Source organism: Acanthochromis polyacanthus, chromosome 19 (genome assembly GCF_021347895.1).
Source record: "Acanthochromis polyacanthus isolate Apoly-LR-REF ecotype Palm Island chromosome 19, KAUST_Apoly_ChrSc, whole genome shotgun sequence".
Taxonomy (NCBI): Eukaryota; Metazoa; Chordata; class Actinopteri; family Pomacentridae; genus Acanthochromis; species Acanthochromis polyacanthus.
The window spans coordinates 12,136,067-12,163,531 of record NC_067131.1 but is presented as its reverse complement, the minus strand read 5'-3'; the positions used below and the strand labels follow the sequence as shown (position 1 = coordinate 12,163,531).

At 39.1% G+C, this 27,465-nt stretch overlaps 1 protein-coding gene across 3 annotated transcripts; it reads right to left on the bottom strand.

Annotated features, from left to right (window-relative positions):
• Positions 1-340: 340 nt before the first annotated feature.
• On the bottom strand, positions 341-27,459 carry LOC110965006 (glycylpeptide N-tetradecanoyltransferase 1-like). Of its 3 annotated transcripts, none has more exons than XM_051939878.1 (14): positions 27,069-27,459; positions 25,370-25,594; positions 6,259-8,697; positions 6,028-6,136; positions 5,666-5,810; positions 4,163-4,281; positions 3,946-4,037; positions 3,271-3,387; positions 2,969-3,139; positions 1,824-1,932; positions 1,518-1,688; positions 1,244-1,411; positions 801-938; positions 341-638 (listed from the first exon to the last, which is right to left on the bottom strand). In XM_051939878.1, the coding sequence occupies exons 3-14, from the start codon at positions 6,270-6,272 to the stop codon at positions 615-617; spliced, it is 1,377 nt and encodes a 458-aa protein (XP_051795838.1). In that variant the 5' UTR covers positions 6,273-8,697; positions 25,370-25,594; positions 27,069-27,459; the 3' UTR covers positions 341-614. The 3 variants fall into 3 exon arrangements, with proteins under 3 accessions (XP_051795838.1, XP_051795836.1, XP_051795835.1); XM_051939876.1 differs by having other exon boundaries at positions 6,028-8,697; positions 27,069-27,135; positions 27,246-27,459; XM_051939875.1 differs by having other exon boundaries at positions 6,028-8,697.
• Between the last annotated feature and the right edge of the window lie 6 nt (positions 27,460-27,465).

Below are 27,465 nucleotides of genomic sequence, written 5' to 3'. Positions count from 1 at the left end.
AGCCTTAATCTTTGGTCTCTGCACTGCAGCTTTGTATGTGGAACATCCATGAGGGGTTAAATCCACTGTAACACGCTGTCAGCAAGACTTATATTCCTACAATATCTTGTCTGGATGAGATCTAGCTCAATTGCATTTGCACCTGACATTACACATCCACTGCATGTACACTGACACTGGATTGTTCGGGCCTCGAGAATGATTAATGATCTCGTCTTCTAATTTTTGTTCTGGTCGGACAAAAATTGAGTGTCATGCCACCAAAGATTATGTGAATTGCTTGCAGAGACTAATATGCGTCAGCGTGCACGCTCACAAACTGGTATTAGAGTGTCAGGAGTGAATCTTCAGAATTTATTAATTCAATTCTCCATCATGTAATAGATTATATTTTTCTGTCATGGAAACACTGAACTCAGTAAATAACTGATATTCAGATGATAAATGCACTCACAAATACAATTTCTTTCCTTGGTCTGTGAGGGAGTGTGCTTTGTGGTGTATTTTTTTGTAACCAAATTCATGTTTATTAATGCTGATGCAGTTTGACCTCCACCGTCCTGCCACTCACTCTGTTCCTCTCATCTTCACTTCTGCCTTCTTTCAGTAGCAGGTTAGCTGGGCAACACCAAGCCCACCTGTAAAACACAAACCCGTTTATATAAATAACATTTACTGACAGCTTTGGTCTGCTGGACTCGAAATTATTCCTAAATCCTAAGTGTTTCAACAGTGAATGTTAAATGCACTGAGTGACAGTGATGCCTCCTGACAGGTGGTGATATTCCTGCACTGAATACCTTGTCTGGGCTCATATTAGGGCACATCCAGTTGTACAGGTAGTAATGAACCACCCTGTCGCCGATGCTGAACTTGAGCTTCTCCAGGAAGCCCTCGTTATCCATCACATCGAGGGCACAGAAGATGTCAAAACCTTTCTATTAGTGAGAAAAAAAGAACAGATAAGAGACTAAATAAAGCCTGAGAAAAGGTTTAGGTCAACAATCCTGTTAAAGCTTTGCAGTCTGTTGATCATTTAGCTGGATAATGTATGTAGTATGAGGAAAAGTAATGCAGAATTAATGGCAGGTCATTCATCCAGGTGACGTTGTGTGAATATATATATAAGTTCAAGTGGATTAAATTACACACTAAGGCACGAAAGAAGTTAATTAGTAATATGCAATCTATTTGTAGCCTCTGTGAGACGGCATTGATCGTGCTCTTGTTCGAACACACTCACAGCTTTAGCCAGGACCAGGGCGTCCTCCATCAGGTCGGTCATCTCGGTGGCAGCAGAGGCGACGTAAAGGAGATGAGCTGCTCTGAGGCCGGAGTGAACCAGGTGATTCAGCGCTCTGGAGGAGACGCTATAGAAACTCACCACATCTGTCAGGGCACCGTCATCATCCTGTGTGGGAGGGGAGGAGGTAAATCAGTGTTTAGCAACTGCACCATACTATCAGTTTTTTTTTTTTTTAATTACAAAAGGATGAGAAGACACAGAAAAGTCCGACCTCCACCACGTAGGTGTCAACCACATTCTCCCTCGGCAGCAACCAATGCTCTACTTCCTGCAGAGACAGGAGGGGGCTGAGCTGAAACTTGCAGAGGTTTTTCTGGAGCAGTGACTGTATCCCTGGAGCATCTTCTTTTGTCATGGGGCGCAGACCTTGTACCTTTGTCACCTTAGAAAGGCAAAAATGAAGTAAGGCATAGGAGAGAGTGATATGAGGATGGACATTACACAAATTCAATTCAAAAATCAATACTGAACCGAGGCAGTAATCACTTTTTGCCTCTAGATGGCAGCGCGGACTAACCTCTGGTAGGCGGTTCAACTTGAGCGCTCTCTGCAGGGTCGTCTTCTGCCTCAGACCTGGGTAGTTGACCTCCATCAGCTTACGGGGATTCAGAGGGCGATGCCAGACTCTAAAACAATTAGATTGTTTGGCAGAGACACTGAAGGTAAACATTGTTTCATAGGGGAAATACCACAGACGTATAGTAACGGGTGCTTATTTGTAGACGCAAGAAACAGCATTTGGGTCAGTATATAATTGAGGGACTTCTTGTAACATAGTTGACAGGTATCATGGTTGACTTTTTTACTGTTTTCAGGCCTATAAATCAACATGGCCGCCTATAACTAAACACCACATGGCATTTTTAGAGAAAGATTCTTTAGAACATTACATATACAAGTGAGTAAAATTGAAATTGAAAGTTATTTATAAAGATATTGTAGTAAACCTGTTGACATGTGATGAATCCACCCTTGACTCACACATTATTTTGTATTAGATAACTCAAAAAGTCTTGGAGTCTTGTCAGTCTTTTCTTCAGGAGGAAATGACATCACATGGAGCAGGTCATGTGATCTGAAATTAACACACTTCCTTGAGAGGTGTTCTTGTAATGGGTAACTTAGTTGAAAGTGATTTCTCATACACAGATACAAGTAGCTTTGTTTGATATAAAATCTGATATATTGCCAAAAAAGAAATGCCTGTCATGATTATCTCAACTTAATAAAAAGAGCACAATCAAAACTATTTTTGAATGAGCTCATTTTATTATTGTTCAGCGCTAATTAGAAAGTGGTTGTTGTTAAATTCGGATGATTATTTAGTTGACATTTTAGTGATATCCAGTCATGTTTTTATTAATAAGTGATTGTTTCCATAATAAATAATCGTGGAATTTTTTGAAGACATGATCGTAATGAACATAAAAAACATTATTTTTTAAAATAATAAACGTATGCAAGATATATCCCATGGACTTCAAAAGTCCCTCAATTATACATTGACCTATATGTGTACTGAAAAACAAAGACTGCATATTTGTTTTTTTTTTCAGGGAGCAGAAACTTGTACTCACTTTTTATTGTACTAAAATTTACTGAAGTGGGTTTGCTTTGCCTTTAAATGTAATTTATCTGAACCATGTAAGGCAGCTGAAGTACCTGCAGGAGCTTATTGGTGTGGGCAGCACTGTGCCGGCCGTGTAGAGCGCCTGGTAGAGGCCCTGCTGGTTCACCCGTCTCGTGAGCTCTCGGATCAGAACTGGAGTCATCCGCTTCAAGCGTAGTTTCTTATGAACACATAAGAGTTTGACCTGCACCGCCCGCTTCTCCCTGCACATTTTTAAGCCTTAGCTTCAAGACATGCACTAGAAAATTACCACAGTTTTGTGTTCGGAATACTAACATTATTCGTCAGATTGCAGAAAACACATAAATTCGCTTTTAGTTGTAGAGCTACCCACGTCTCATAAATGCGAACATCTGCAGGAACGGCAGCAATGAAGCCGACTAACTTCTGATTGGTGTCCACTCTCACACCGCAGTGCCACTGGGCCAGCCAGTTTGGAGGCTGTAAAGCCCTGAAGAGAAAATGAATGAGACTGTCTTCAGTATAACAATACGAGTAGTTCAATAAACTCAGATTAATCACATTTCCACAAGAAGAATTGACACAACTACACTAAATTAACCTCAGGGCCAAAGCCTGTGGCGGTTCCTGGAAAGCAAATGTTGATTATTTCTTTCAAAGTAAAAAGTTTTGATGTAAGGGTCCCTGAAGGTGGCAGTAACACTTATAGAGATCACCGAGTATAAAGGCAGCAGTAATGAGATCAGAGTAGCTGGTTTGTTTCTGACATGATGTGTTGAGTCAGATCGGAAAGTCGAGTGGGGAAAATTACGCCGTTCTTTTAAGACAGACGCTTTAATTCAGTACAACGCAGAGACTAAAAAGCAATGCAGCGGGATTAAACTCAGCAGTTTCCAGCTGTGAATCTGTGAAACTCTGTGAACATTAACCCCGACTGAGCTGAAGAAAGTGAGTGCTTCCTCATTACATGAATGAAAAGTTTAAAAAAGCTATTAATACTGGAATTTTTGAAATCAGAACTGATTTAATACATGTGCTTGGGGCTTACCACTCCAGATACTCCAGAGAGAAGTCAAGTCTGATGGTGTTGTCATCGTCTTCAGTGTAGTTCTCATTTAGTAGACTGCAGAGTTCTTTTAGCTGAAATGATGGGAAAGCAGTAAATTTGATTAACGGGCTTCGAATAACACTAAGACACCAAGAAGGAGTTCCATGCTTCTATGTGTGAAGTGCTTTTTTTATACATATAGTACCACTGTACCTACCACTGGAGGGCTGCTCAGGTCCAGAGTATCCCAGGAGAAACCCTGAGGTAGAGAGTAGGGCTCCTCTCGGACACTAACTTCACCCTCAGCTATTGGGCCATGAGTTGTAATAGTGTCATCTGATCACATATACATAAGAAAGAAAAACTTAAGGTGCACAAAGCTTGACTCTGAATATTTTGATGATAGGGAGCAATGCATTTACTACTGAGCATTTCAGGGCTTTTTGCACAAAAGCAGAACTTAATGGTAAATGAACATTAAAAATCTAAACAACCGAGAATTTCAATCTAATTTTATAAACGCTGTGTAATTACGATGCAATGTTACTCAGATGTGATAAGTTGTGGAAATAAATATTTTTAATTGCAATGTTTTGAGGCTTAGGTCCCACATGGTTTGTATCCACACATACATTTGTTTGTTTGTTTTTTTTGCTGTAAAAAGTAGATATTTGATATGTGCACATAAAATGTTAGAAGAAGATGCTAGTTTCAAATATTGATAGATTTGTAGTGGTTTTTAGCTTTGATTATTTCTGCACATTTTGGTAAATTGTCAAATTCCCTTTCTGCAAGCAATGACTGACATTGATATCACTCTCGTATTTGTCCATTCAAGGTAAAACCAAAGTGTTTCAAAGTGTTTGTCCCACTATTCCGGGCCGGCCCTAGGACTTTGGTGGCCCTAAGCAAGATTTTTTTTTTGTGGCCCCAAAACATGCACAGGGCAACTACCAAATCACGTGCACAGCTTGTAATTGGGTTAAAACACACATGCACATGATTAACAGCAAATATTTATTTTTTTTAAAAATGTATCCTGGACAGGGACAAAATGCGAATCACACACTTATTGTGGTGTGGCCCCCTCTAGTGGATGTGGCGATAAACAACGGCATAGAGTGTTTATGCCAGCGGCCAGCCCTGCCACTATTACTCTCCAAAAGACGCAGAGTTATGTGACAATTGGCGTCTGTCTGTCTGTCTGTCTGTTTGCAACACCACTCAAAAACGGATTAACGGATTTGGCTGAAAATTTCAGGGAAGGTCAGAAATGAAACACAGACCAACTGATTCGATTTTTGGCAGTGATGCGGCTTATACTCTGGATCCACGGATTTTGAAAAGATTTCTGTATCCTTGATAGCGACACAGTGTCACTGTATCTATGACAACAAGTGACAGCTACGTCAGCTGCCTGCTAATGATCACATGATTCCGATCCTACTACAAATGGACCGCTACAGACTTATTGGGACTTATCTGTCGGAATTGATACAAGTAATGAGCGGCCTTGGTGGATTACACAGCTCTCTGAGTGATTTTCTAGGTTTTGCTAAGCTAAGCTAACAGGCTGCTGTCAGAAGTCTCACATTTAACGGACATACCTGAGGCTTCTCAAATAGTTCAAAATGTCAGTCTTTTGCTGTTATCATAAGTTAGAATCTGGTATGTATATTTGAGTATTTACAATATAGCAGGGAGATGAATTACTTCTTACCCAGTTTGGGGACAGGCTGTGTGTTCCAGAAGCGGTAGGTGTGCTTCTTGGCCTGCTGCAGGGTTTTAGGTGTAGTTGGGGCCAAGGAGAAGAGGTGAAGGGCTCTCTGGATTTCCTGCTGCTTCTTCTCTGGCAGAGTGTCCAGCTGGTGCAGGACAAGACAGGGAAAGGGCAGGTTACCGTGTTAATCCGCTGAAGTGAGAAGAAACTTAAGTCTGACTGTCACACAGCAGCATCAACCTGCCTGAGTGTAAACGCCTATACAGTGAAATGATAACCATATTATTTTGGAGGGCAAACATACCTGGTTTGAATGTAGCCAAACACATTAATACTGCATGTAAGCACTCAAAGACACAAACCAGTGCAAACGGGTCTCTGGGTCCCTCTGGTCTCCAGGCATCTTCCTTCTTTTGCTTCTTTTTGCTCTTTTTAAGGCTGCTGCTCTCACCATCTGTTGGCTTCTTATCACTTAAAAACATATTTATACACTGAAGTTCCTGTGTACTCATGTATCAATACTCTCAGTTCAGATATTCAGTCAATTTTACTGCAAACAGTGAGTACTGGTGTACTTTGCAAAGAATACTTACTTTGAATCAGTCATTGTAAATGTGTGACTCTGCGAGGTTGAGGGTGAACTGGGGGAGTTTTATGGCACATTTGCGGTTTTTCAGCTCTTATCTCGTCGAGCAGCGAGGGGAGGAGAGCGACCGCCTCAGCCACCCAACCCAACTCCCACCCAGCTGATAGATAACTGAGAACAATACCGACAATTAACTATAACTTCTCACGGTCTTCACGTCAGACAGCTGCTGAATGGAGCTTAAGGTTCACAGTGGCTTGATCCAGGTATCGAATTTAATTGGTTGAAGTTGCCTAATTGCAGAGTTCCCCAACAATCCTGCAACTAAAATCCTGCAGTTTTTCCAGAACTTTATGTCTCCTAAGGACTTGATGATTACTGTGCATGCTCAGTTTAATGTGAGTTAACATTGCCACAGTGATTTGACCAAGTAATGTTAGAGTAGTTGAGGATTTTTCTGCACAAAATACACAGTAACATTTAGATTTAGTTGTTAATTGTTGTTGATGTCTTGAAGAGATTTCAAGACTGCATTGTAAGCACCAGATAAGTGATGTCATAGGCCCTCTATTCTGTTTAAAGATGCTTCCTTTACCTCTCTGTCCAGAATGTAAGTATTGCTGGTCATATTGCTGTCCTAAGAAGAAAATCTTTCATCATTTATAAAAAGATAATATACATCAAGTTCTTTGAAATACCATATTTTGGATGTCTGACAATCTGCACACATATACTGTACACATGTAGGTATTTTCCCTGAAATGACCTCTCTTCACATTAGTAATTTAGCCAAACCAGCCTAAAAACACACAATTATTTCATGAAACTTAAGTTCATGCTAGAGTACCAACTTTGAATTTAACTGCATGCTAGGTACTTATCAAAATAAAAGATCGTTACCAAAATAAAAGCGGTAAGGAGTTGTTCAGTAGAACAAAACACAAATGCCAACCTTTGACCACTTTCTCAGATGCGTACACAAACTTTCATGAAAATCGATTTCCTCACTGGATATAAAGGCCAGAGATCAAGTCCAATAGTTAGTTGTTGACCCTGTGCCACTGTGCTCCAGGAAAGAAAGGAAAGAAGGAAAGTTATGTATTTTTATTCTTTGTCAGACTAGTGCAGTCTAACTGGTTTCAGGAGCATTTCAAATCGGGCGGCTGTGACTCAGGTGGTAGAGCGGGTTGTCCAATGATTGAAGGGTCGGCAGTTCAATTCCTGCTCCCGCTAGTCATGTGCTGTTGTGTCCTTGGGCAAGACACTTTACCCGCCTTGCCTCCAGTGCTGCTCTCACTCTGGTGTATGAATGTTGGTGGTGGTCAGAGGGGCCATAGGCACGGATTGGCATTTCTTCTGTCAGTCTGCCCCAGGGCAGCTGTGGCTACAAATGTAGCTTATCACCACCAGAGTGAGAATGTGTGAGTGAATGAATAATGGATCCATTGTGAAGTGCTTTGAGTGGCCAAAAAAGTGCTAATCCATTATTATTAAATCCCAGACTTGTGCTGTTTCATTCTCACATTTGACCCTCATTTTAATAAATCAATTTAAAAATATCAATTTAAAGAGATGCTTTTTTGTTCTTGTCGCAGTGTTGGAATCCGTCGGCAACTGCAGACCTTTCCCCTCACTATAATATTATTTATGAAGCTGTATTTTCATTTGTCTGCAAGTTTGGTGTTCGTCAGGCAGCTGATTATTGCACACAGTCCCAGTTACATTCAAACAAGTCATTTAGCTGGCCCAAACAGCGCAACAGTCCACACTTGCTTCCTGCTGATCATTCATGTAACTTTTATTACCACCATTTGTGACATCTCTTGCAATGTGTATGATGAATGTTGTCCTCTGTAAAACCCCGAGGGAGCTTTAGATCAGTCCCTGCAGAGTCGGCCGCTCACTGCTTCATCTGGTGAACATCCTCATGAGCGCTGAGCTCAGTCCATCTGCATTACCATTTTTCTGCTGTAAATGGTCCACTCTGCTTTGATCCAAGTGTTTTTTTTAACTAAAATATACATGTAAAATAGAGGCACCCTGCTGCTTTTATTTATTTAATTACTTTTTTTATTTTTATTTTTAAAAGTAGAGCCTGGAGCTATTTTTCTCCATGCATCATGCTTCTACTGTGTTATTATCAAGCCACTCAGAGTCAACTGCCGAGGATGCTCCTAACACCTGCCACCATTCAGGGTGAGTTAGCAGAGTTAGTGCAAAGTTCATAAACAGCTGGTGATTTGATAACAAAGAGGGAGGGTGCAGGAGAAGCCAGAGGAGCATGCCTCTGTTGAGTTTCAGCTGTTTCAACATAACACAACACTTTATGCCTACCAATTACTGGTGGCTGCTGCACTTTTCTTTCCATGCAGCGCCATGTTGGAGAGGAAGCGCAGGGTCTTGGTATGCAGACAGGATGACCTCAGCGGTGACACAGCTGCAAACCCTGGAGGCACAAGAACAAGACGAGATGAAATTTTCAGCCGAACGCCAGACAAAGCGTCTCTGGTGAGCTGATAAAGCCGCCAATACATTTCATATCTAAGTTCATCTCTATATCTCGCATTCAGTTTTGTTTTGTTTTGCTTTGTTCTACTTGTGTCCCATTTCTGTTTGAAAATCTGATCCATTTCCTCCAAAACTCATTAAAATATAACTCCATAACAGAGCAGTGGCCCTCTCAAGTAGTTACTAAAGGAGTCATGTGGAAAATAATTCAACTGTTCTGTCAACACGGGAGGTAAGTAAAGTGGAATGTTTTAATAATTTCAGGCGATCGGTGGTAATTAGTCATATTTCATGTCTATCTATGTCACAGAAACTAATTAGGACCTTCACAGCATCAACTTAGATATTGTGTATCGAACGCACTCAAAACTGTGCTCAACTAAACATGATGTCTGGAGAATTACAGTGCAGATTGAATTCTGGCATCACGCAAGAGAGCCAGTGTTTCAGGACAAGACACATCTGCATTTAAAGGATAATAAGGGCACTCCTTTTATGACTGTGACATCTATCATCCATATTTGGGCAGATGAGAAGACACGCAGTTTGAGAGAAAGCCATCTATGTGGGACATCCATCTCTAAACAGGGGATACCACTTATCAGGTACTTATAATGCAGTCTTGAGTAAACTGAAAGGGCAGTTTGACAGCCATTCACACCTTGATGCATCTAAAGGTCAATCATTATCCATTAGCCATGTGGTTTAAGAGTGAAAACATATATTTAGGAGTTCACAACAGTCACTCAGAACCGGAGAAGCCTCTTCTGTGAAATACCCTCAAGAACCCAAAAAACAGAAGTCGAGTTGTCTTCGATTTAGGATTACAGGCTGAAAACTAATTTAGAGGTGTCACTGTAGTTATTAATTAAACACCACAATACTGTAGATGTGATAAAAATATGAATGTACTTGGTGACTAGTTCCAGGTAGAATTTGGAGAGTTCATTTGCAAAAACAGATAACTCCGTTTTGATAAATTTTCAGAAAGCTTTTTTTATTTTTCACTTGAGATAATATCAAACTGAAGTTGAGTGGATTTGACTCAGTAGAAAAATACATGACAAAATGGAGAAAAAATAAATTTTTAGTGTTATTATTTATTTTCTCAAGTAAACAATAAAAAAAATGAGTTTTCTGAAAATGGAGTCACCTGTTTTTGCAAACATTAAATGGTCCTTTAAGGCTGCTTCACCAAGTAAAAACAATTCCACTGAGTTTAATTTAGGTCACAGAACAGGGAAAATGTTGCAGAGTCTCAAGGGCAATCAATTTTTGGCAGATGATCACATTCAGACTTCAAGTTTTCAGACATGAGAAGGAGACTGACAGGACAGGAGGAATTCTGTTTGTAGTACTCCAGCATATTTACACTTCTGATTTACGTCTGATCTATTTACTAAAGCACATATCTTAAAAAGGACAAATAAATATCTTAAACCCTCTAAAAATAAAACTCAGTGTCCTGTATGCAGATGTTCGCCTCTAGATGGCGTTAAAGCACCTACAACCTGGTATACAGCAATAAATAAACTGCAGTGTGTCAATTTGTTGCTCTCTGCTCAGGGAATGTGAGGATAACCAGGCAAAGGTATGTTTGCTGTGTGTGTGTGTGAGTGTGTGAGTGTGTAGGCATGTGGGTGTGTGCGCACTTGTATATGTGTGTGACATTGTTGGTGCCTGCAATACAAACACACACACATAGAGACACACACAGCCAGAACCATTACTAATCTGCAAATAGATCTGTATTGCTGTGATCTCTCTGCCGAACAAGATCTGCCTCGCTTTGTCTCGCTTTCTCTTCTTCTTCCCCGTCTCCCTCGTCTGTCTCAGTGTCTGTGACGCTGTTGTTTGCAAGACTGGATGAATGAGCAACAATCTCTTCATCTCTCTTTCTCTGCTGACTCTTGTCTTTCAGCCTCTCTGACTCACTGTCTTTCAGATTTCTTTTTCAGCTTGTTGTTCTGCCCTTGTCTCATTCTCTCTCTCTCACTTATGCATGTGTTTTTTTTTATTATTATTATTCGTTACTGTTGTCTCAGCTCAGTTCTTCTTGGCAGCAGTGACTGTCGAATAAGCCATCACGATCTCCACATATACAGCATGTGCTTCTTTTTTTAAAAGGAAGTGATGATGGCCTTAAAAGTCGGTTTATCTTGTTGCTTTCAGTATAAATAATCGCTCGACGGCATCAAGATTGCAAGAAGTGGTTGGTCTGCTTTTTTTTTTTAACAAGACAAAGATGCAGTCTTGTGACAAAATAAGTAATTTTTAAGATATTTAGACCAGCACACATTTGATCTTTTTGAATGCAGTCATATATTTGAACACCACAAGGAAAATAAGCTTTTTTCAGTCATTTTATCAACAAGAAAATCAATAGATGATCAGTAGTGGCCTCAGAAGTTAGTATTCCCCCCTTTATCATTGCATAATTGTTTGCTGAAATGTTTGACTGCTCATCCATGCAAAAATCCTTCAGCTGCAAGATGTTTGAGGCTTTTCTTGCATGTGTTGCCCATTAAAAAAACAACAACAAAAAAACAACTCTATTACATTTTAACTTGATCCAAAAATCTGGGATTAGAGTCCAACGTGAGTCAGCTCTTGGTCGTTTTCTTATGTACTTAGGATCATTATGCTGTTGAAAGGTCTCTTTCCAGTTCAAATTTCTAGAACAGATGGCCTCAAATGATCTTTTTTGATATCATGCATTGTTAAACTCATCTCAGTCCCTGACATGACAAAGCAACCTCAAACTATAATGCTTCCACCTCTGTGCTTTAAAGCTGGTATCAGGCTCTTCTCTGGAAAAGCTGCCTTTATTTGGAGCCACACGTCCGCTGTCATTGTGGCTGTCTGCCTTTGATTCATCTGTCCACAGCACGTTACTCCAAAATCCCTGCTATTTGCCCATATGCTTACTGGTAAATCGCTACAATGTTCTTTTTTGGACAGAAAAAAAAAAGGCTTTTTACAATACCTTGACACCAACAGTCGCGAGAGTTACCTACAGGTTCTGTGATTTGTCTTTTCTTTCTTTTGATTTTTTCCCCCCAAAATGGTAGTCTAGAAGATGTTCCTCACTATGAAATGATTGATTATGAATGATTTGCATCACTTTAAATCTTTTGCCAGACTCATTGGCATTTCTAGTCTTTTCTTTTTTCTGACCACCTTAGAACCTTTTAAATCTTGGCATAGCATCCCACATTTCATTAGCAAAAACAACACCCGACCCTGGATGTCCAAGGTGTTCTTACTTCAAAAAAAAAAAAAAACAACCTAAAATTACTACAAAATGTCAGTTTTATGTCTCATTTGGAGTGGCCTATACCACCTTTACCTGTAGGCACTGTTTCAAAAAGTGCTGAGTCATTTAAATATGTTCAAAAAGCCAACTACTACGTATACAGGAACTCTTTTCATGGTTGCACGTGACAGAACATATCGAAACATTAGTGTAAAGAAAAGCCAACAATCTGACTAATGATGTTAGCCTAGCCGCGCTAGACCCATGTTCTGAAGGCACAAGGGTCTAGGATCGCTCGACAGGGAGGGATGCAGGCTAAAAGGTTGTCTTTCAAATCACTCTGCAGCAATTGGGTAGGTATACAACCAATCAGCGCAATGAATAGGCTGACGGAGTTCCTAGAACACCGGCGGATTGTGGCTAAGTCCCATTAGCTTCCCAACCAGCGGAGCTAACTGGTATATTAAGGATTTGCCATATCCCGTCGCCGTAAGTCCAAATACGTCTTTCTTCTCAATGAAACACTTCAGTGCTGTCCTTTGTTTATCTTTCAAGTTGAATTTTAGCTTCAAATCTTTAAGGGCTGAGGCCAAAGCCGAGTCGAAAGATAACTGTTTATTGTGCGCCGGTTGTTTCTGTCAGAATCGTCGCGCCTCTGTCGTCACTTAGTTACGCCCGCCTTCTGACTCTACACTTCATGGTGATTCGTCCGGCCAGTTTTAGGAGAATCCAGCCTCGAGCCTTATGGAGGATAACTCGACCCACCCTGGCAGAGAATTAAATTCGTTGCCGTGGGTTGTCTAGCGCGGCGAGGCTATAATGATGTTAGCTGTTCAGCACAATGTGTACAGCAATATCTACCCAAGGTTTGCTAAGATTAGGGATTTTAAGTTAATGGTCACGCCTGATCAACAAAACTCCATTGCAATGAATGGCACAAATATATCCTTTATTACATGCCTTAAGCTAAACTTTCTGTCTATAAGAGTAAGAATGTGCGGTTTCTTCTTTTACAACTTTAGGAAAATATGATGTCAACTATATTTTCATTACATTTACCCAAAGTTCACGCTAAACTGTATCTTCAATGTTGTTTTTTTGATAGAATGAAGGACAAAAGTCATTATGTCAAAAAATAACCCGTCCTTCAGATACATAAATACAGTTTATTTCATTGTCATTGTGCTGCGCTTTGCTGCAAAGTGCTTGCAGTTTACAGTATGAAGCCTTTAATCAGAGCTTTAATCTTACTGTCACCTGGTTTAATTACTGTAATCATTAACTACCACTGGGAACACCAGAACCTGTTTATCAAATTCTACACAAAGTGCTTCTAATCATCCTCATTTTAAATTCATTCAGCTCTAAAGTGAAATATTGCACCGAAAAAAGAGTATAAAAATAACATTTTGCAACTGAATGAGATAAAATTGAAATGTCTCAGCTTGAAAGTGAGATAAAGGTGAAATATTGCCCCTAAAATTGAGCTAAAAATGAAATATTGAACCTGATAAATGCGATGCAAATGAAATATGGCATTTAAAAATGAAATTAAAATGAAATGTTGCACCTGAAAAATACAAGTGAAAAATTTCACCTTATTATTATATATAGGTGAAATATTGTAATTGGAATTTAAAAAAAAAAATGAAGTATTGTACCTAAACATGAAAGAAATACAAAATATTGCAATTGGAAAAGTAGATAAAAAATGAACCATTGCACCTAAAAATGAGAGAAAAATTAAGTATTACAACAGAACAAATGAGACGAAGTGATATATTTCACCTAAAAATTTGATAGAAATTAAAATTTGCACCTAATAATGAAATATTGCAATGGAAAAATTATAAAAAAGTGAAATATTGCACCTGAAAATTTAGATAACAGTGAAATATTGCAACTGAATGAGATAAAATTGAAATATTATGGCGAGAAAGTGAGATAAAGCCAAATATTGCACCTAAAAGTGAGATAACAATGAAATATTGCCCCTAAAATGAGATAAAAGTGAAATATTTTATCAGTAAAATGAGAATAAAAAGTGACAATTAGTCAATGTAAAATATTGCACCTAAAAATAAAATAGAAATGAAATATTGCAACTGTGTAATGAGCATAGACTGTATGGTAATGAGATTTGAAAACTGGATAAAAGTTAAATATTGCACCTTGAAATGAGATAAAAGTGAAATATTAACGTGAAAAGTAAGCATAAAAATTTGCACTATTTTAAGTATGTTAGGACAACTTGAGTAATTATTGACAGTTTTTGATCATTTTGAGAATACTTTTGAGACATTTTGGGCAAATATTGAATTATTTTACGCAAGTTTCAACGCAGTCTGAGCAGTTTTGAGTCTATTTGTACAAAATTTGGTTTGTTTCGGCCAAATTTTGAACCATTTTGTCAATGGTTTTGACAAACATCGGAATAATACTGAGTCATTTTGCACAATTTTTGAGTCATTCTGAAGAGTTTTAAGTCTATCTGGACACATTTTAAAATATTTTTTGTCTTTATGATTGGACATTAAATAATCTTTCATCAGATTTGTCAGCTAATCACAGACAAATCTCAGACTGTGATAATGAAAATAATAAAAAACAGATAAATAAAATAAAAACTTATTCCTGATAACAGGACGTGTGGCACAAGAAAACATTTCATAGAAACCGACATGTATTTTGTTGTTGTTTTTTTTTTCAATTTTTTATTTTGAGTTCATTTTTTGATTTTTTTCTCAATTTTAAAAAAAAATTGTTTTAATTTTTTTGAACTAAAAAAGCTCAAAGATTAAAAACACACTAAAAACACGTTAAAACACTAAAAGCACATTAACACACTAAAAACACGTTAAAACACTAAAAACACATTAAAACACTATAAACACTTTAAAACACACTAAAAACACGTTAACACACTAAAAACACGTTAAAACACTAAAAACACATTAACACACTAAAAACACGTTAAAACACTAAAAACACATTAAATCATTACAATCGCATTAAAACACTATAAACATATTAAAACACACTATAAACACATTAACACACTAAAAAAGCTCAAACAAATTTCTATGATTTTTTTTAACTTTTAAAGTTTTTTGTAAAAGTTTTTTCTAACTTTTAAACAGGACTTGTTTTCTCTCAGAGCTCATGTTGGCAATCTGAGCAGAAAAGTGACAAATGATTTTTGAATTTGCATGCTTTGGGTTTTACCTTTTTGCTGTTGATGTGAAGCTTATTTTTAATAATTATTGATGACTTATTGGTTTTGGTGATTCACACGTGCTGTGTCTGTTCATCTAACTAGTCTTTCATTTTTAAGGAAACACGTTTTCGACGCTTCTTTTTTTTCCCTTCAAACTGGTGATGGTCATTTCATTCAACATTTGAAGGGTCTTCTGAAGGCTCTTCCCATTGCTGAGAAGAACCTGGCGACTGCAGATTTCTTTTTTTGGATGAGCAATCGCATCCAGATGCATTCTGAAAATATCCACAACAATGTCATCAAAAGACAGATCTTCTGGTGTTATTGCTGCTTCTATCAGGTCGTCTGCTGAGCCAAACGCCGTGTGAAGATCTTTCACCATGGCTTTGGGTATTCTGTCTATCTTCATGATTCTTCTGTCGACGGGGATGTTGATGTCGTCTAGCAGCAGCTCCGACAGGCGCTTCATGACGGCCTGGAGGTCCAGTATGGATAACGTCTTTTTGCATTTGTTCAGGGATAAAGTGATCACCTTACAGAGCAGCACGCTGATGACAGGACAAAGATTTGACGTTTCAGCCTCAACCTCAGACTGAAGATCTGATGTTTCAGACTTAGGTTGAGGAGCAGTGATGAGGTCGGTCATTGGTTCTGACTCTTCATGCACTGGTATCAAACTGCAGAGAGACTCTGAGGGTCTCAGGGCTACAACTGGTGTACAAACAACAGCCTCATCATCCCTGCAGATGGATGCAGAACCTACAGCATCACTGGGACCTGGACCAGGACTCCATTGGGCTGCAGCAATCTGTGGTTCTTCAGGTGGCGTCGTGACTGTGATAGCCGCCTCCAGCTCTTCATGTTCTGTTTGTGCCTGCAACTGTTCTCCGATCAGGTTTGAGATTTTAACACACAGAGTTTCAGTGTGTTAAAATCTCTTCAGTTCAAGGTGTCGCAGAGATTATTGGCCTTTTCCTTTTCAGCCTTCAGAGTTTCAGTCGTGGTGTTCAAGCTGTCGACTAACTTCTGCAGGTCTGAATTCTGCTGCTGCAGCTCCTGTTGCGCCAGCAGGTCTGTGTTTTGCTGCTCGTCCAGATTCTCTATCTCCTTCTGGAGTTTTTTGCTTTCATTCTGGAAGTTTATCGTTGTGTTGCTCAGTTCTGCAGAGAGAGTTTCCGTCAGGCTCTTGAGTCTCAGGATTTCTTCCTCCTTGCCCTGGTTGAACTGTTCGTTCTTTAGTTTCTCTGTCTTCATCGCCGCCTCCAGCTCTTCACGTTCTCTCTGTGCCTGCAACTGTTCTCCGATCAGCTTCGAGATTTTAACACGCAGAGTTTCAGTCGCCATGTTCAAGGTGTCGCAGAGATTATTAACATTTTTCTTTTCAGCCTTCAGAGTTTCAGAACACTGCTGAGAAGAACTTGGCGACTCCAGACTTCAAATTGTCTGGTCGAGGGGTGATTTTTAAATTAATGTTCAAAGCCAACACCACAGCTTCATCAAAAGATGGATCTTGTACATTCATCGCTGCCTTCAGCAACTTTTCTGCAGAGCCAAACATTTTTTAAAGGCCCTTCAACATGGCCTTCGACATTTTGTCCATCTTCTGGGTTATTTGAGTTGTTTGTTTCGGTGACATGTGGATGTCATCCAGCAGGCCCAACAGGGGATGGCCTGGATGGTTTGGATGTCCTGTGTGGTGAACAACACCCTGGATTCATATATGGATTTTGATATCACCTTCATCAGCAGAGTACTGACGGCATCCATGTTTTGGTGGGAACTCTGGACATGAAAAAGTGTTGTTCCGACCTGAGGTTCAGCAGAAGCGATGAGTTCAGGAGCATCAACAAGTTCTGGAGCAGTGACCAGTTCAGTTGTTGGGTCCTCATAAGAGGATCTCTCATGGGGCTCAGACTCTTCATGGACTGACACCAAACTTTCGAGAGACTTTCGAGACTCCCAAGATCTGAACGCTACAACTGGCGTGGAGAATTTGTCAGTTGCACCCTCATCAGAACCCTCATCGTCCCTGCTGGTAGGTCAGGAAACTACATCAATATCAATGGGTGGCATCACCCACCCATTGATGTTGGGTGGTTCTCTTCCACTGGAGAACTCTTCCATGTTCTCCAGTGGAAGAGGATTCTGCGCTGGAGAACATTTGTGTCTGGCACAGGGACCTCCGGCTCCACGATGGTTTCTGCAGTTTCAGACGGTTCAGACTCTTCGTGGTCTGACACCAAACTACAGACAGACTCTGGGCATCTGTGGACCTCAGCCTGTATGGAAAACGTGGCTGCCGGAGACTCATGCAAATCCTTGCCATCACTGCAAATCGGTTCAGAAACTGCAGGAACCTCCGGCTCCACGATGACGTTCTCTTCTGCAGACGGGGTCACCATCTTTGTGATGAGGTCTTGGATGTCTGTCAGAGCCCCAGAAACCTCCTCGGTTTGAGCATACAGTGACTCCTCGCCACAGACCAGCAGCTTCTGCACAAACTGTCCCACTGCTTCCTCAATCACTGTGTACAGGACTTCATCTTCTAGCTGACACTTCCTGGTCTTCGAAAGGATGGAGTCTGACGGATTTCTTTTAAGCGGAACAAGGGAAAGCTGAGAAGTTGGAGTGCGAGTAATCATGAGGTGATTGTAAATTTTATCAGTAAGTTCCCTTGAAAACTTACTAATAAGTAAGTTGAGTTTTTCACTCAACCTGATATTTTCCAGAGTTTTATGTTTGCTCAGGTAATCTAACTGGTGAATAGCAGGAGCAGACAGAAGTAGAGTGAAATTCATTTTCATATCTCACATTTGGCAAAAATGCGTATGTTCTAAAATGCTGAACACACTTTTAAATAAATACATTAATACGTTTTTGTTATCAGTGCATGTGAATATGCTAAATTTAAAGTATTTAAGAGTAACTTTGCAAAAAGCAGACAAAAAGTGTTGAGCTGTTGGAGGAATGTTAAACATGTCCAGCTCCTTTATTTCCAGGCCTAGTCCTGAGTCAGTGAATTGATTTGTGCACTGCTTGCTTTTAGCAGCTGAACTGAAATTCTTCTCCAGGTCTGAAAGTGACTGGCAGAGCTGATATGAGGATTATAATGATGTGACAGCTAAGAATACATTTTTAAACAGTGAGTTTTAAATGTGTTTTCAAGTGAAACCTGCACTTGAAGTCACAACAAAGTGTATTTCTATCTACTGTACTGACTTCTGTATTTAGGGAAGTTTCTGCTTGTGTGCCTAAAGGAACAACAATGGCTTGTCTTAACACTGCTCTCATCTAACTGTCTTTTTCTGTTCTGCTTGACAAATTTGGACCTAGAAGAAGTAAACCACACATTCATTTACTGTACAAACACGGTGATGTACTGTGCTTTGATTTATTATGGCCTCTTTCTTGGCAATGATTTTTTTTATTTTCTCTCTTTTTTTTTGGGTAAAAGATGCACGCTAGTTGTTTTGCAGCTGTCAGGGAGGCAGAGCCAGAGGGTTTAAAGTGATGAGCCGCATAAGAGAGTATGAACACAAGGCTTTATACAACAAAGCTCAGAGTCAGCGCCGTGCAACATGGTGAGATGAATCACCTGATGCTGAAAGATTGCCCTGTCCCATCTACTAACTCCCTCTATTTAGACAGTCTTCATTAATGTTTCAAACTTAAGAAACAATGACATCCACCATTGCCACAGCTCCAAAAAGGTATGGATAACATCTTTAGTAAAATGCATGTCAGATGATATAATCTGGGGTTTGGTAATCACACAAAACATTGTTGAATACCGTGACAGGCTAATAATAATGAAACTACTGCTTTGAATTCGAGCCAAATACAGATATTTACATAATTCCGTAGAGGCTTAAAGCAGTACTTAAAGTGTAAAGCTTTAACAGTAACAAATACATGCCTAACCAAATCAGAACACAAATTTTTTTAGCAAACACCATGTCTTAACCTTAGAGTTGTATAGTTTTGCCTTTTGAGAATGGGATTTTTGTGTCAAATATGTGTTAAGTTACAGGGGTCAACAGCACAAAACATTTTTCTAAAAAAGCTTAAAAGTGTGAAATGCACTTGTTTTTTTAGAGGCTATTTTCTACTTGACCATCCTCGATGTATCTACAATTTGTATAGCATAAAAAAAATCAACATAGGTAAAGATATTTGGGAAATTTTAGCTTGATGTATGAAATACTTTGAGATCCTTTTTTTAATGCTGCCCATCGACTCAATTTACCCATAATCACAAATTATTTGATCTGCTTGACCAATGTTGCAGATTTTGAAACAATGAAATACTGAGAAATGACAGTAAAAAATTCTGACTCATATTGTTGTTCGAACATCCTCAAATTTAAAGGGGAAAAAAAGTGACTGAAATTGCAGCGAAGTGTAGAAATAATACAAAAAGCTCACCTGTTATACAATGTGAAATCTGTGACTCGTGTCATGACAACAGGTCAATAGAAAACAGAAAAATACACCACAAACCATAGGCATCTCACAGTTGACAACACGTTTTATGCTGTTGACCAGCATAGCTAGTGCACATATTTGCCTGAGACTACACTGCTATTTCACAATGTGAATAACATACAAACACTGCAGTGCTTTCCTTCTTTCCAAAGAGGACATTGTGCAGTAGAAAAGAAATCAAGTTAAAATCCCGGATGTTGGAGATGAATGGAATCCAACCTGCAACCAGACTGTGGGTTCTGGAGAGGCTGTGCTGCACAAACAAGCCTGAAGTCTGAATGTAAACCCACACATCTTTATAGGCAAATATCTACTGTATGTTTTTGTCTGTTACTGAGTTTCACGATGCCTGCCAACATTTTAAGAGATTGGCTCAGTGAAATTGCAGAAGAGCACACATCCAGACAGGTGAAGTGTGTCTGTTCCATTTTCTGTCTCATTCCCTTGCTGGTACAGATAAAACAAGAATCGTCCTCGATGCCCTTGAACAGGACACTGCATCCTTTTCATCACTTTTAGCCACGTTTAGCCATAATGGCAGCTGCTTTCCCAAAATGTGAGACGGCTGAAGGTGTGCAGACATGACAAGTTGCCAATAACTCTGCTGGCCAGCTTTAATATTGAAAGCGAGACCTCTTTCTACAGCAGTTTTCAGCCCAGAGCTCAGGATGAATGCTAATGTTGTCCGGTTGAGTCATCAAGGCCGAGAACATGGGCTAATAACATTAACAAACAAGGCTCTGTGATTGCATGAGTTAAGAAGGAGGATCCTCTAATCAGAACTAAATCAAGCTTCTGATTTTCTCAGTTGTTGGCAACATCATAGCATCCTGGACTGTGTGATGAAAAGATGTTGATTAGAATCCAAAAGCCAGGCCGGCACTAATTCCACTGATAGAGAAGAGACAGGTGCTGCCTTCTCCAATTTAACTGCAGAATTTTTGAAACTGGTGTTTGGTTGAACGGCTGAAGTTTTTAAATTTGAATGATTTGATCCTTGTTTCCTTTTTTTTGTCTTGAATGCAACATGTGAGACTCACAGTTTGAGCAAAACGATTCAATATTTACGCAATATATCTCAAAATTATTCTAAAATAATGTTAAAATGCCCATAATTAGTCAAAACCTGTCCAAATAGACTCAAATCTGGTCAGGATAATTCAGAACTTGAGCAAAATGATTCAATATTTGTCCAAAATGGCTTTTTTCAAACTATTCCAAAATTATTTTAAAATGTCTAATTGCTCAAAAACCTGCCCAAAGCAACAAAAATTGCCCTAATAGACCCAAATAGACTCAAAACTGTTCAGAAGGACTCAAAATTTGTCCAAAATTTCTCAAAGCTGTTGACCAAATAACAAAAAAAATCAAGATTTTCCCAAAAAAACAAAAAATGTGTCCAAATAGACTCAAAACTGTTCAGAATGTCTCAAAATATTGTGCAAAATGATTCAGTATTATGATTCAGTGATTCAGTATTGAATCACAGAATGATTCAGTATTATTCAGTATTATCATCAGTATGATGATGTGGTGTTAGATGATTATCATCATCTAACACACAGCTTTGTTGGATGATGTTTATCATCGTACAGTCTGAAAAATCGTATGAATTTTCATAATGAAGCCTTTGTCAAAAAAATTATATATCCTAAAATACTGATAACATAATTGTGTCAACCTAAAACATAGAGCCAGTTTTTTAGGTTAAAATTTTTAACCTAAAAATTAAAGATAATACCATTCTTACGTCTGTCTACTACAGCTACTACTAGTTAGCTTAGCTTAGCATAGCAGAGAGACATAAAAGTAGTATGAATTTTCTTATCTAACCCTTTGCCTAGAAAAAGTATATATCCTAAAATACTGATAAAATAAATTGTGTTAACCTAAAACACAAATCTAGCTTTATAGGCTAACACTTTTAGCCCAGGGTATACGATTAATATCATTGACTGTCTGCTACAGCTACTACTGGCTAGCTTAGCTTAGCATAGAGATATGAAAGTAGCATGAATTTTCTCATCTATCCTTTCACCTAAAAAGTATATTTCCTAAAATACTGATGGCATACACTACCAGTGAAAAATTTGGACACACCTTCTCACTTAATGTTTTTTTCTTTATTTTCATGACTATTAACATTGTAGATTCTCACTGGAGGCATCAGAACTATGAATGAACACATGTGGAATTATGTAGTAAACAAAAAAGTGTGAAATAAGTCAAAACATGTTTTACATTTTAGATTCTTCAAAATAGCCACCCTTTGCTTTGATTACCGCTTTGTACTCTCTTGGCATTCTCTGGATCAGTTTTAACCTGAAATGGTTTTCCAACAGTCTTGAAGGAGTTCCCAGACATGCTGAGCCCTTGTTGGCCCTTTTGCCTTCACTCTGCAGTCCATCTCATCCCAAACCCTCTAGATTGGGATTAATTCAGGGGACTGTGGAGGCCAAGTCATCTGACGCACCACTCCATCCCTCTCTTTCTTGGTCAAACAGCCCTTACACAGCCTGGAGATGTGTTTGGGGTTACTATCCTGTTGAAAAATCAATGATGGTCCGACTAAACGCAAACCGGATAGGATGGCATGCCGCTGCAGGATGCTGTGGTAGCCATGCTGGTTCAGTGTGCTTTAAATTTTGAATAAATCCTCAACAGTGAGAATCTACAGTGTAAATAGTCATGAAAATAAAGAAAAACCATTAAGTGAGAAGGTGCGTCCAAGCTTTTGACCGGTAGTGCATCCTTGATCAAGAATTATTCCCTTCACCTGTTCTTTAGTGTAAATGACTGAATTACTTTTTCATTACTGTGTGATGGATTTAATGGTAACAAACTCCATCTGACCTTTCTACTCTATTCTACATACAGCTTTCTTTCTTCATGAAATTTTCATTGTGGTTACACTTTGTCATCTGTTACTATGGGAACTAATCTACCAGCATGTATGTGCTTTGTCTATTCAAACTACTCTATAAACTTCCTTTCCTTCTCGATTACATTCTGAGCAGAAAACAAATCTTCTTTTGGACTTTGTCCACAGTGGTGTGTTAAATTCCAAAATTCATCCGTCATTTCTATTATTCTAGCAGCCAAACTAATTTTGTGCTTTAACTGAACCTCCATATGCTGGTTTGGACACCTGCCATAGTGGTGAAGTACACACAGCGTAACAACCTCAGTCACAATTTATTAGCATTTATTGGCTGTTGCTCATATTACTTTCCCCATGCTGATTGTACGTGATGCACTGAGATAGAATTGGAATGAATATGAAAAAAGACACTTCATACAACTTCACTATGCAAACTAAAATTTGCCAACAAGCTGCTGTCATTTCTTTTTCTGTTTTGTTCTATTTCTTATCTATCTTGTTTTTTCCTCCTTTTACCTGCATTTATTATCCTTTCTTCTTTGTGACAAGCCTGTTTATGAAAAGGACTTTATAAATACATTTGTCTGACACCAATATCTCCAGAATAATTTAGTAACCCATTTAAATCAGCTAGTGACCTAACTCTGAATGCTGCACCAGTTTTCGAGGAGGGCCAAAGCTGAACAGTTGGAGGAAAACAACTCTGACTCTGACAGCAGCTGTAGCTGCCTTAGGGTCAGACAGATAGCTGCTTTAGTTCAGGAAACAGTTTGACTCCATTTGGGACATTATTTCATCCCAATTTCATCACAAATCATCATGACAGAAGATGCAATGTTAAGACATACCTCTTATTCTCTATTATTTCCATGTTCTCTGCTTTGGTTTAAAATTCAGACCATCCTGCAGATCATCGCAATGAATCCCCTTCTTTCAAAGATTTACTGTAATCCTATCAATTTGTGTTTGGACAAAATCTGGTATTATACCAACTTTCAAATCCAATTTCAAAACTGAATATGATAATAACATAGTCATCAGGGTCAGAAGTGTGTTTCTTTTGACGACCTGGGGTTGATTTAGCTCAGATTTCTACGTTCTTTCATCTGAGTTTCACCAGAAATGACAGAAGGCAGAATAGACACATGAACTGGCTGAATAAAAGGACAAGTGATTAGAGGAGAGGAAGAGACAGGAGAGAATTTATAAAACAGGAGCCGTGCTATTGGGAGTGTCAGACTGTTAGTGACTCATCCTAGGAGCCTCCCAAATCACTTAGCTTGGAAAATGATAAGATAATTCATTTGTGTGTCATGCATGGACGAATTTGTGTACATACAGGTCTGTACACTGGATTTAACATGCTTTACTGTAAACAGAATAACTGTAAATTCATAAATTTAGCTTTTCAGGAAGAGAAAGAAATGTTTCAAGACAATAAATGTGTCATTAGTACTGTACTCGCTTTCTTTAGTCTACATTTTTCATTGCTGCCATGACCTGAAATGAACCCTGCTAGAGTACGTGTGTTTGCACATCCCAAAATACTTCTCCTTCAACGTGAAACTCTGAATTCTCCATGAAAGCACTCAGAAAACAGTTTTTATTGTTCACATGTGCATGAACACTTACTGTAATGGTGGGAAAACATTTGTCACTGAGAGTGAGCATGTGATCTTTGCACAGGTGTGTGTGTGTGCTTTCCTCTGTGTGTGCGTGCCATACAGATTAGCTTCTGATCCCTTCGCAAACCAGAAATCAATAGGTCTCAGTCTGTATTCAGACGGTTAGACAGACAGTTCTGCTTCAAAACATCCAAACATCACCTCTACTCCACATTCAGAGCACACAAATGTCTTTCTGACACCTGTGAAAGACAGAGAGAGAGGGGAAGAGATAGGCAAGGGAGAGCAAAAAAGGAAAAAAGAAACGTGAACGGGTCTATTTTTGACATTGCTAAAAGATGTGGCGCAACGTGGAGACAGACAGACAGGGAGTGATGGAGCAGGAGACAGCAGTTCTGTTTTCCTCATTGGATAATAGAAACAGAGAAAGATGGAAGGGGTAAAAAAAAAACTGAAAAAAAACACAGATGCCTAGAGTAGAGGAGTTTTTGACATCTATAAAGACACAGATTGCCCTTTCAAGCTGTAACCCCAGTTGACAGAGAGGGAGAGGAAGAGACAGAAGGGTCAGAGGAAAGACAACTGAGCCGTTTGCTGTGCTGCACAATTGAAACTCCAAGGGTATAATAAAATGTAGGCGGCATTTTCATGCAGATTTCCATCCATGCATACATTTGTTTCTGCTTATTTAGGTTTGGGACCTGGTGGCAGCAGGCCAAGCAGGATATTCCAGATGTCCTTCTCCCCAGCAACAGCTTTCAGATCAGTGAGATATGTTCTCCCTCCAGCAAATTCTGGGTTTACCTATCCCAGTTGGGCATGTTTAGAAAACCTCCAAAGGAGGAATCCTACTCAGATGCTCAATTCACCCCAATAGGCTGTTTTTGATACAAAGATTAAGTGATTCTACTTTGAGCTCCCTCCAGATGTCCAGCCTCCTCATCCCATCTCTAAGGCTGATTCCAGCCATCCTATGGAGGAAACCCAGTTTGGCTGCTTGTATTTACAATCTTATTCTTTTGGTCACTACCCAGAGTGCATGACGACAGGTGACGATTGGTGCAAGAACCGACTGAAAAAAAAATCAAGAGCTTTGCCTTCCAGCTCAGTTAATTTTTAGCCACAACAGTCCAATAAAACACTCACAGTATTGAAGATGCTGCCCATATCCGTCAGTCATCTCTCCTTAAATTTTCCTCTTAAGACAGCAACTCATCCCAAACCAGACGGAGCAGTCCATTTTTTCTGGCAGAGACCTTGGCCTCAGATTTGGAGTTGCTGACTTTCATCCCATTACTTCACCCTCTGACGCAAGCTGTGCCGATGCATGCTGAAAGTCACGGTCTGATGATGCCAACGGAACCATATCATCTGCAAAAAGGCAAAAACGAGGCACCCTCCTCAATGTGGCTGCACCTTGCAATCCTGTCCACGAACATCACAAACGGGATCGGAGACATGGGCAACCTTGGTTGAATCTTATGCGGACAGAAAACATTTTTGACTTCCTGCAGATAATAACTGCCATGTTGCATTGACGTGCCACAATAGTATTTCATGGTATGTTTTCAGTGATGGTTGTCTGTCTCTTTTTAACTATGAATACATATGAAACTACTAAGTGTGGATACACTTTGTGTAAATTGCAAGACACTGCAATGGCTTTGGTAGAAGATTGTGCACTCTAAGTGCCCCTTTAGTTACTATAAAAAGCAACAGTGCCACTAAAGGTGTATTTCACACTGTGATGTCTAAACTTTGCAAATATGTGGACGGGGATCTGTATGGATCATAGATCAACTGTGGTCCATTACACCACTTGTAGCTCCACTTTACAGCAAGTGTCTGGTGGAAAGCAACAATACTCTGCAGTCAGCTAGCAGTTCAGTTAACACTTCAAGATCAAGAGTGTATTAAAAGAGGTAAAAAACAGGTAAAAGTCACTAAAAATTCCACCGAGACTATTTAAATTGCAGGATAAGTTACTCATATTTTGCATTTTAAGTACATAACTGTACATCCCACAAGATACAATAGTATTCTTCATTTTCGATTTTTACATGATGGCAACAATATAGTTTGATTGCTCACTGCTATTTACCAAAAGCCAGAAAACTCTGCTTTCGTTGAGAGGAAAGTAGAGATATAAAGCAGTGGAAAACACCAATTAGCATGTTTGAATGTGATAAGAGGCCTCTCAATCATGCAAACATTCTTCTAAAACTTATCTTTGAGATGTAAATTCTCCTTAATGTAGCAATGGAACCACAATCCAGTTCCCTGTTAGACAACTAAACCATTTTTTTATTTCAGGGGTGGTCAACAAAAGATGCTCCTCTGTCTTATTAAATCAATATTGGTACAAGCATGTCAGTAATGTATCACCACACAATGTGTCACAGTACTGATTTAAGTACACACGTGGACAAAATTGTTGGTACCCCTCAGTTAAATGAAGCCGGGTTAAATCAGACACCAATACTTCAAATTAAATTTGTGGGGGTTCTTTGTTTCCCAATTTATTTTACATATAATACAAAGTACTCAATGAAAGGTGGTTCACAAAACCTGTGGCGCAATATTATAAGAACCAGTACCATAAACAGTACTACAACCATAAAAGAATAGAAGCCTACAAGAAACATACAGCTGTGGCACCTAGCGGATAAATAAAACACACAGTTACCACATTGCCCTGTATAAACTCCTGTGCTCAACACATGCTGCAGTAACAACAAGCAGTTAGAAATATCTCATTAACCGACACAAAAATACAATGCATATAACAATACAGTCAGATTTCATGGAACTAAGAACATAAAATGATACACTGGAAGTCTCCTACCTAGCACACGGATGATTAGCACCAGCGGCACACGTGCAGTGTTCTCATTCTCTAAGCATCTGTACTCCTAAGCACAGTAAACAGACATAAAGTGGATTTTCAATGCAAATAACAAACAATTTACCACTCTGTCACTGTATTTCACATTGCAGTCTTTCAAATCACGGTATTATTTACATTTTCTTACTCTCCCGATCCACGACTGTCTCTGTTACCACAACTTCCGGTATCATACACTTTGACCTCAGAACTACCGCCAGTAAAACAATCACAATACGCCCCCTGCTGTCCAAACCAAAAATCAGCAGAAGAGCCACAAACAGGGATTTCAGTGGGTTTCAGTTCATTTGAATGTCTCTGTTTATCACCTGGTTACATAAAGAAGGAAAAACCCACA